The sequence below is a fragment of the Musca vetustissima genome, unplaced genomic scaffold, assembly GCF_032173495.1.
Source record: "Musca vetustissima isolate MV318-11 ecotype Yass unplaced genomic scaffold, APGP_CSIRO_Mvet_v1 utg820470, whole genome shotgun sequence".
NCBI lineage: Eukaryota > Metazoa > Arthropoda > Insecta > Diptera > Muscidae > Musca > Musca vetustissima.
The window spans coordinates 1-11,817 of NW_026888852.1; the positions used below are offsets into that span (position 1 = coordinate 1).

The following is an 11,817-nucleotide window of genomic DNA, read 5'->3' on the forward strand; positions in this document are numbered from 1 at the left end:
GTCATATGGGGGCTACCAGAAAAAGTGGACCTATATTTATACTTTTTTGTGGAGGAATTTGATATCGAAAAAGAACCCATTTAACCAAATTTCAGCGAATTCGGTTGGAAACGCGCTCAAGAACTCTAAAATATTGAAAAATTGGGGGTACCCTTATATGGGATCTATGCCTAAACGTGGACCGATCTAAATCTGAACCGATTTTCCCAATTTCAATAGGGTTCGTCCTTGGGCTAAATAAGTGACGTATGCCAAATTTCATCCAATTCGGATAATAAATGCGACCTGTACTTTGTTTACAATTTAACATGGGCAGACAGACGGACGGACATGCATAAATCGATTTAAAAAGTGATTCTATGCATATTCTCAAAAGGAACCATGGGTCTATCTCGATTCCGTTTGCCTGTTAGAAACATATACACAAAGGCATAATACCCTGTACCACAGTGTGGTGAAGGATATAAAAAGGAACGAGATCATAAAAAGGAACTATATTAATTACAGAGCTAGAACTAGTTCCCATCGTTCCTTTCTCGGAATAGTTCCAATGAACTAGTTCGTTCCGGAACTACCCAACTCAAGTAATTTCCTACTTTAACATTGACATTGTACTAATTTAAGTTATCCTGCATATCCGTATTAATTTTGCAGGAATGCCAAACACAGGAATGGCTTTAAACACCTCTGACCGGATAGGGCTGTTGAATGTTCAGATGACCTCACCCAAGGTCATTTGAATATTATCATTTCCAAATATCTACAGTTTTTAGTTTTTTTTTTCTGAAACCGATTAAATATGGTCAAGTTATAAAGGAAAAATTCACACCCGACGGTAACCATACCATATCGTAGTGATAAACATTTTAAATTTCTGCAAATTTTTATTAGATATTCATTAATGTATTTTGTTTTTTTTTTCTCCTTTCAGAAATTTAGCACGAATGTGTCAGCTGCCCGTAATAAATCCAATGCGTAATGCCAATTTAGGACCCAATCAATTCGAGGATCCCAGTGAACCCATCTACACCGATCCATCGCTATTCGAACGTTCCAGGTTTGTATTCCATAGCACAGCAGCAACAACAACAGCGGCACAAATCAATGCAACAAATACACAACAACAACAACAAGAAAATGCTCAGCTAAATAAGCGAATAGATTTAGCTTAGAAAATATAAACAATAGGACAGACGATGTAAGCCAAACCAAAAATTAAATCGGGCAGAGGAGTAAAAACCACAAAGAAAAAAAAACACAAAACCAAAACAATACAAAAATATGTATGAATGAAAGAAAGTGAACACCAAAGAAAAAAGGTCAGATTTCACAAAAAAAAATAATTATTTATTTATTTTGAAATTAATAATAACAATAACAAAACACACATATACATATAGATTGATACACTGACAAATATACTAACACCAGAGAATGAGTAGTGCATATAACATTACGCTTCTAATTTAATCGCCTTGGCATGCAGGTTTTTATTTTCTTTCTGACTGGCTGACTGACTGACTGTCAGTCTCTTATTCCTATAATGGACGACAATTGCACATTCTCCTTTTGTCACAGCGACCATCACGTCCACCCAATAGTTGACATTCAAGCGTACACCAATCAGCACCTTTTTGTTCGCATAAATTCGGCAATACCATTTGTGTCATAACTATGTGAACAATTTTGCAGAGTCAGGCCCAAGGTGAGGTCGGGTACAGAGAAAAAAAAGAAGGAAAAAAAGCATACGTCAATTATAACCTTGAAAATTAATTTTATTGTTGTTTTTGTTTTTTTTTTTTAAGAAATTCCAAAATTATGAAATAATGCCATGGAAATTTCTGTTATTTTCTTTGTTTTCCATTTCAACTCACCCCCACCATAACCATCACGAGCCGGACCGGCGATATTGTGCAATTGAAAATTAGCTAACAAACTAATTATGATCAGTAGCTTGGTGAATAATTGCATGATTTTTTAGTTTTTTTTTATTATTTTTTTCTTTTTGGAATTTGTTGTATAAAATAACGTACGGAATTCAAAGAACCAAATCGAACGCGTTGTGGTATTGAAATAAATATAATCGTACATTTCTCGGCTCAATTTGTTCATCTTCGTCGTTATCTGTATTGATTGTGACTAATGTGAGAATATCAAATGCATAGCACAGTGGGGGACTTTTATTTGCAAGAAAGTCGATCTCATTGATAAAATAATTTTTTAGACAATTTAAATCAGAGTGTTTTTATACCCTACCTACTATACCATAGTATGAAGGGTGTATATTAATTTTGTCATTCCGTTTGTAACTCATCGAAATATTCATATATTCCGACCATATAAAGTATCAGGGTAAAATTCTATGAATATCTAGCCATGTCCGTCCGTCTGTCCCCCATATTAGAGTACCGCCCAATTTTCGATCCTTTTTATACCCTTCACCACACTGTGGTACAGGGTATTATGTCTTTGTGCATATGTTTGTAACAGGCAAAGGAAACGAGATAGACACATGGTTCCTTTTGAGAATATGCATAGAATCACTTTTTAAATCGATTTATGCATGTCCGTCCGTCTGTCTGTCGATGTTAAATTGTAAACAAAGTACATGTCGCATTTTTGATCCGATTTGGATGAAATTTGGCACAGGTCACTTGATTGGTCCAAGGACGAACCCTATTGAAATATCATTCGATTTGCACGAAATTTGGTACAACGTACTAAATTGAGCCTAGAGTGATGTGTGCCAAGTTTCGTGAAAATCGGTCCAGATTTAGATATAGCTCCCATATATAGTTTCGTCCGATTTCATGTAAATGGTGCACCAATGTCCCTATATATCTTTCGATTTGCACGAAATTTGGCATAACGTACTTAATTGAGCCTAAAATTATGTGTGCTAAGTTTCCTGAAAATCGGTTCATATTTAGATATAGCTCCCATATATATTTTCGTCCGATTTAAGGTAAATGGTGCTCCAAAGTCCCTAAATAACATTGGATTTGCACGAAATTTGGCACAGCGTACTGAATTAAGCCTAGAATGATGTGTGCTAAGTTTCCTGAAAATCGGGTCAGACTTAGATATAGCTCCCATATATAGTTTCGTCCGATTTAATGTAAATGGTGCACCAAAGTCCCTATATATCTTTCGATTTGCACGAAATTTAGCATAACGTACTTAATTGAGCCTAAAATTATGTGTGCTAAGTTTCCTGAAAATCGGGTCATATTTAGATATAGCTCCCATATATTTTCGTCCGATATAGGGTAAATTGTGGACCAAAGTTCCCATATATCCTTTGATTTGCACGAAATTTGGCACAGTATACTGAATTGAGTATAGAATGATGTGTGTTAAGTTTCGTGAAAATCGGTTCAGATTTAGATATAGCTCCCATATATATTTTCGTCCGATTTAATGTAAACCAAAGACCCTATATATCTTTCGATTTGCACGAAATTTGGCATAGCGTACTGTCAAAGTTCTTATGCTGCATAGCGTACTGAGTTTAATCCAGAATGTTGTGCCAAGTTTCCTGAAAATCGGTTAAGATTTAGATATAGCGCCCTTATATTATAGGTTGGTTTTAAGTAATTGACGCACCAAGGAACCAATATATGGCTGATAGGAACAAAACGTTCTGAAATTAGTTTAACCTAACCTGTGACAAGTTTCGTTGAAATCGGTTCATATTTGAATCGGTTCATATTTGCATCCATATATATTTGCGTCCGATTTTAAGTAAATTGTGCATCAAACTCCTCATGTATGTCAGATTAATATCAAATTTTAGCGCAATGTACAAAATTGAGTATAGAATAACGTAGTTGCGTTTTCTAGAAGTACATACATAGCCTAACGGTTGACAACGGATATTTGTTTGAAGTCGATTTACATACTTTTGTCCCATTGTAACAAACTATCCATAAACATGTCATTTATCGATAGATCTAGGTCAATTCACATTTAAACAAATATCACATATTTTATTTCATCCAATTTCATGATAATAGTCCTGTTTAATATACCCATAGTGGTGAACTATATGATACTATATGATACCCATATAGTCGGTCCCGTCCGACTTTACTACTTTCCTTACTGGTTTGTTCCTGAGATCTCTTTTCAACCGAATTCGCTGAAATTTGGTACATTGGGTTATTTTTGGGCATCAAATATCTCCACTAGAAATTTTAAATATCGGTCTATTTTTGGATAGCCTCCATAAGGGTATTTTTGTGTTTTCAAACGAATTCCCTGAAATTTTTTGGGTACCAAATGTCTCCATTACAAATTATAAATATCGGTCCACTTTTTCGGGTAGCCCCCATATAGGAGATAATCGTTACTCTAAATAGTGAGTTTTACCCTACAAATTATGGAATTCTAAGACAATTTAGCTATCGGTTGTAGTCGTTCCGCTTTCTAAGGAAATCTTGATAAAAAAGTCGAACTTGAGGATAATGAAATATATCCGCCAGCATTTAGGCATCTCCCCCATATAATACCTGCTGAAGGAAATAATTGAATTGGGTATATTCAATAGATGAATCCTAACAGACGTTGAAGGACCAGAGCTATATCTAAATCTGGACCGATTTTCAGGAAACTTGACACACATCAGTCTAGACCAAATTCATTACGCTATGCCAAATTTCGTAAAAATCGAAAGGTATATAGGGACTTTGGTACACCATTTACATTAAATCGGACGAAAATATATATGTTAGCTATATCTAAATCTGGACCGATTTTCAGGAAACTTGACACACATATCAGTCTAGACCTAATTCATTACGCTATGCCAAATTTCGTGCAAATCGAAAGATATATAGGGACTTTTTCCACCATTTACATTAAATCGGACGAAAATATATATGGGAGCTATAACTAAATCTGAACCGATTTTTCTCAATTTCAATAGGGTTCGTTCTTGGGCCAAACAAGTGACCTATGCCTAATTTCATCCAATTCGGATCATAAACGCGACCCTTGCGTACTTTGTTTTCAATTTAACATGGACAGACGGACATGCGTAAATCGGCGTAGAAGGTGATTCTTTGCATATTCTAAAAATGAACCATGTGTCTATCTCGTTTCCTTTTGCCTGTTACAAACATATGCACAAAGACATAATACCCTGTACCACAGTATGATGAAGGGTATAAATATTGGGTATACCCCTCATATAATTATAACCCCAATTATTCGCTAATTCCTACACTATGTAATCTAAATTGCAGTAGTTTTAGGATTGTATATTCTACCATGCGTGATTAGTATCAATTCACGCTTTGGGGTTTGCATAAACCAGTTTGTATAATTATCGGTATAGATTCACTTTTTGGTATGTTCCCTATATTTTCATTTCAAGTATCTGTCAGTATACCTATGGTGGAGGGTACTCAAAGTTCGGCATAAAGCTTTTTCACTTGTTATATCTAACAACAGTATTTAGGCGATGTCTTCCCCTTCACACAATAAAATTGTTTCAATGACCACTTTAACTGTATACGTATTTTCTTTCAATATATCTGAAGCTTGTCCGTAAAATGTTCTACACGTTTTAAAACATCTTTCATTCTCGATATAAAGTCCTGAGTCCTCATCATCGCATCTTTGTAGTATTCCATTTTTTCGTGGGCGGTGAAGCTTTCAATAGCATCTTTCCAATTTGTAAGAGGCTGCGACAGAAGTAATTTTGGGACTTGGTGGATGCCCATACCGCACCCTCCATTATTTGAAAAGAAAACAACTTTATAAAAAACAACTTTTGCTAAATCTGAAAATGCGATAAGATCATAATATTAAGTGATTTTTCAATATTTTGTCCACGATTTATGCTCTTCTTTACACTTTTAATGTGGTTTGGCATATTCTTTATATATATTTTCGTCCGATGTAATGTAAATGGTGTAATAAAGTGCCTATATATCTTTCGATTTGCACGAATTTTGGCATAGCTATGTTTCGTGAAAATCGGTTCAGATTTAGATATAGCTCCCATATATATGTTCGTACGATTTAACGCAATTGGTGCACCAAAGTCCCTATATATCTTTCGATTTGCATGAATTTTGGTATAGCGTACTGAATTAGGTCCAGAATGATGTGCTAAGTTTCGTAAAAATCGGTTCGGATTTAGATATAGCTCTCATATATATTTTCGTTCGATTTAATGTAAATTGTGCAATTAAGATCCATAGCCAGGCTGATTGATCGTTCGTTGAGGCCATGTCTTTTAGGATACATATGTAGAATATGTCCAAAGTGGTGAAGGGCAGCATATAGTCGGCCCAGTACGACGTTACTACTTTCCTTACTGATTTAAATATATTTTAGAGAGCGTAATCTGACGTATATTTTTATACTATACACAATAATCTGACGTATATTTTTATACCATACACAACTATGTTGTCAGGGTATTATAGATTTGTGCAGCCCCATGAGTTTGTAACGCCGCGAAATATTGGTCCTAGACCCACCTTTAAGTATACGGATCGTCATATCTCGACTAGCTGAGTCGATCTAGACATGTATGTCCGTCCGTCTGTTCGTCCGTCTGTCCATTATAATTTGTAAACACAATACAGGTCACAGTTATGGACTAATCTTCACGAAATTTTGCATGTTGGGTGGGTTCTGGTCAATGAAGACCCCTAATGTTCTTGGTAAAGATCGGTTAATATTTAGGGGAAGAAATGGAAAAAAAACTTTATTTTTGTATGATTTTCTGGTCGGTCCAGAGCCTGCAATTATGGTAAAGATCGGTTAATATTTAGGGGAAGAAATGGAAAAAAAAAACTTTATTTTTGTATGATTTTCTGGTCGGTCCAGAGCCTGCAATTATGGCCCAAACATCGCGAATTTTTACACGGAGAAGGGGATATTTATCAAAACAGGCAAAGTATAAGCATGCCTGTTTTGATAAAGATCGGTCAATATTTAGCGAATCAAATGGACCCTTACTTTTGTGTGAAAAATGACAAAATTTGTATTCTATGGCGTATATATTTACTCTTTAAGGACATGAAGCCGAGAATTTGATAGTACATCCAAGAGGAGTGTTTGACCTTTAAATTGATACTAATTATATTGTCGTATATACTCGGATGTGGGAGATACACGTAAATATTTACAGGTGCTTACGTATTCAGACATTATTTAGTAACCCATTACCACACTATAGGGCAGAAATATAGCGCTGATCACCTTAAAATGTTCCATGAGGTTCCAGTTATGGTCAAGGACAACGCCTATAATTTTCGGCGATGATCAGATAATAATTTTGGGATGAAGTGAACCGAAAACTTATTTTTTTGTGCTTTTTTTCGATTCGATCTATAGGCCACAATTATAAGCCGAATATCACAACACAACCCACGGTGAAGGGAATATAGACAATTAATGAAAAGGACTGTACTGTATATTAGTAATATTCGGAAAATATGTCAGTGTAAGGAAGAGGCTCTGTTGACCTCTAATCGGTCAAGAAGGTGCAACTATCACGAAATATTGCCCAGGCTCGGAATAACACAGAAAGTTACAGTTCCGTTGTAGTTGTGTAAGGTATCGTATGGTCAGCCCCGTTCGACTATACTGCTCCGCGCACTGGTTTTAAAAATATTTTTTTAGGAATCGCAATCAAATGGTATATATTTTTTTAATATTTGTTCGAAAATCTTAAAAAAGTAATTTAAAAAAAGAACAAAAAGTGTACTTTATTTTTTTTTTTTTTGATAAATGATCAATGGTAAAAAAATGTATTTTCACAGATATTACTTAGGCGTGGATTATTTAAAAATGTTTTTTTTTTAGAAATAACAATCAGACGTGGATTTTTGAAATTTGTTTATGGACTATAATCAGGCTATAATCAGGTATGGACTATAATCAGATCTTCTATCTGATCTAATAGAAGATCTATTCCATATATTTTTTAACAAACTTAAATACAAACCGTATAAGTAAACGTAACGACATCTTTAATTAGTATAGTATGGAAAATTGATTACACTCTCTCAGTCGAAAATGTCACAACAACAACCATCGACAATTGCAATTTGATACAGCTTTACTTATGTATTTTCATTCATTCATAACAAAAAGTGATATACGATAAAAGAATCATGGGAAACCCTATATCTCCCCCTGTACGTCATTCGCTTATCAATTAATTTTAAATAAATCGTGTTTTTTGCTTAAAATGGCAAAAAATACAATCAAAATTCTGAAAACTAGACCAAAAAGTGTTGGTCAAAAATTAAAAGAAAAAAGTTGAGATATTTACATGCAAATTTGCTAACCATCATCATTTCGTAATATCATCATAATTCACACAGCCATGAACGTGACCCATATCGTGATAAGTGGCTTCTAATATTTACGGAAATTATTGTCTAACGACATTCGACATTGTCATTCATTAGAAAATTCTGTTTTCCCTTTTACCTAATTCTTATAAATGAAAATAACAGAAAAAAATTATCAAATGTAAATTGTATTCATTGATGAGTTGAGCTGCTATTTTTCAACAGTGATGTAATGGAAATAATTTTGAATTTCAAATAATTAAAAAAAAACATGAGGTTCTAAGACATTTTTAATAATAAAATTAAAAATATGAGTTAATATGTAAATATGTATTAACTAGCAAAGTGCCCACTACTTCGTATGCGGAAAGGGAAAAAATCATATGGAAATCGTAAATACTGTATAATTTGTTGTACTATAGTTCCACCTCTTTTCCTACATCTAATATCAAATTTATTACAATTAAGTACTCTTCTCACACATCAGCACTATTTTCCGAAATGTCTTTCTTATTTCCATTACATAGATTAAAACCTGTAAGGAAAGTATTAAAGTCGGACGGGGCCGACTATATGATACCCTTCACCACTATGGGTATATTAAACAGGACTATTAACATGAAATTGGATGAAATAAAATATGTGATATTTATCTAAATTTGAATCTATCCATAAACATGTCATCTATCCATAAACATGTCATTCGTTTGTTACAGGCTCAATTCAGTATGTTATGCCCAATTTCGTGCAAATCGAAGGATATATAGGGACTTTGGTGCACCATTTACATGAAATCGGGCGAAACTATATATGGGAGCTATATCTAAATCTGGACCGATATTCTCGAAACTTGGCAGACATCATTCTAGGCTTAATTCAATACGTTATGCCAAATTTCGTGCAAATCGAAATATATATAGGGACTTTGGGGCACCATTTACATGAAATCGGACGAAACTATATATGGGAGCTATATCTAAATCTTGACCGATTTTTACGAAACTTGGCAGACATCATTCTAGACCTAAATGATTAGGCTGTACCAAATTTCGTGCAAATCGAAAGATATATAGGGACCGTTTACATTAAATCGGTTAAATATATATATATGGGAGCTATATCTAAATCTGAACCGATTTTTCCCAATTTCAATAGGGTTCGTCCTTGGACCAAACAAATGAGCTGTGCCAAATTTCATCCAATTGGGATCATAAGTGCGACCTGTCTTTGATCACAAAAATACATGGACAGACGGACGGACGGACATGCATAAATCGACTTAGAAAGTGATTCTATGCATATTCTCAAAAGGAACCATGTGTCTATCTCGTTTCCTTTTGCCTGTTACAAACATATGCACAAAGACATAATACCCTGTACCACAGTGTGGTGAAGGGTATAAATAGATCAGAATTTCAATGAAATGCTTTTGCAGAACGTACAGGTTCCACATTCAGTTCCATTTAGAACTTTTCGAACACATAAGTACACATTTTCAAGACAACCTCCATGCCATCACCACCACTAAATTTAGTACCACTTAGTACCTAAAACCCTTTGGTCCTTCTTTCTAACTCTCTGTCACTGACATTCCAAATTTTAGGTTTCCAGCCTCTATAGATCAATACTACACTTCAACAGTAATCTGAATTCTAAATCTCAGAAATTGTAGAAATCCAAATCGTTTCAAATTTAGTACCATTTAGTACTTTTGTCAGAATTCAGAATTTCAGACTTTCAGAAGAAATTCAGAATTTCTAAAACTAAAACATCGATCCTACACTCTAACAGTAATCTTAATTCCACCAAATTAATTCCACCAAATGCAAATTTAAGAATTTTCGTACTCATATTCCAAACCTATCTCAATATTTCAAACCAGCTTTCATATAGTAATCGTAATTCCAAATTTAAGAACTCCTGCTTTATCTGTTCACTAAATTGTATCAGATTTGGTACCATTCTGTACCTTTCCTACACTCCCACAGTAACCTAAGTTGCAGTTTTCAGGATTCGAGTTCTACCCGTTCACCAAAGTCCAAATTGTACCAAATTTTGTGCTTTTCGTACCCAAAGTACGAATTTCCAAAACTACCTCAGTCATGCACTCCAATAATAATCTTAAGTCTGCATTTACGTTCACCAAAATCCAAGTTGTACCAAATTTAGTAACTTTTTGTTTCTATAATTAAGAATTTCCAAAACTACCTCAATCCTACACTCCAAAATTCTGGAGTCCAGCTCTATCCGTTCTCAAATAATCAAGTTGTACCAAATACCATTTAGTACACATAAGTACTATGGTTCCATATTTCAATTCTATATTCCAACAGCAACCATTATTCCAAATTTTAGGTTTCCAGCTCTCTCCGCTCACCCAAATCCTAATTGCTACACATAAATACGAATTTGCAAAGATGTCTCTATAGCTCAATCTTCAACAGTAATCTTAATTTAAAATTTCAGGATTTCATCTTAAATTCCAAATTGTACTAAATTTGGTACCATATAGTACTTTTCGTACCAATAAGTAACTACTTCAATCCTACACTCCAACAGTCATTTTTTCACAATTTGAAGGCTCCAGCCCTATCTGTTCACCTAAATCCAACTTACACCAATTTTAGTACTATTTAGTACATTTCGTACACATAAGTACGATTTTTTAAAGCTACTTCAATCTTGTGCTCCAATAGTAGTCCTGATTCCGATTTTCCGGATTCCATCTCTATACACTCAACTTAATTCAAATAGTACAAAATTTAGTACCATTTTGTACTTTTTATACACATAAGTACGAATTTCTTAAAGCATTTCCATACATCAACACCCCTTCCCAACCTGTATTCCATATAAAATTTCAATATTCTAGCTATATATGTTCAATATGTTCAATATATATACAATTAGAACTAAATTTAATAATTTTTAGTACTTTTAGTACACTTATCCAAAAACCCTTTTGTACATCTTACTAACTTTCCATCAGTGACCCACATTCCAAATTTCATAATTCTAGCTCTTCGCGTTCGCCTAATACAAAGGCTACCATATTTGGTACATTTCGTACCCTTCTAGTTCGAATTTCCAAAAACCCAGCCTTATCTCACGCCTACACACCAACTCCGAACTCCGATATGGGACCTTATTATCGTGTATTATTTCCTTTGGGTCTTCTACAGCTGATTTCAAAACCGTCCCCAACACGAGACTAATGCCGTCATTCGAATTACAATCGAAATGAACGTTTCTTTTCCGCCGTATTCTTCATCGTCATGTTTTCTATGAAGAATATCTAGCTAACAAAATCACCACTTGTTTGTATCAGAAAAAAAACTCTACACACTTTAAGCACCTGATTTTATTGTTGTTGCTAATCGTCAAAGTTAATGTTAGTTAAAAATATATAAATTTCCGCATTCACGACTCAATGCCTTGTTTTATTATTTGAGAGTAATTTTCTCTATTATCGAAACTAAGTTTTCTGAACCAAAGAAGG

At 34.3% G+C, this 11,817-nt stretch overlaps 1 protein-coding gene across 1 annotated transcript; it reads right to left on the bottom strand.

The window, feature by feature from the left end:
• Window positions 1–1,538: 1,538 nt before the first annotated feature.
• On the bottom strand, window positions 1,539–1,661 carry LOC133336636 (uncharacterized). The gene has a single exon (XM_061544918.1). It carries the CDS (start codon window positions 1,659–1,661, stop codon window positions 1,539–1,541), a length of 123 nt encoding a protein of 40 aa, XP_061400902.1.
• Between the last annotated feature and the right edge of the window lie 10,156 nt (window positions 1,662–11,817).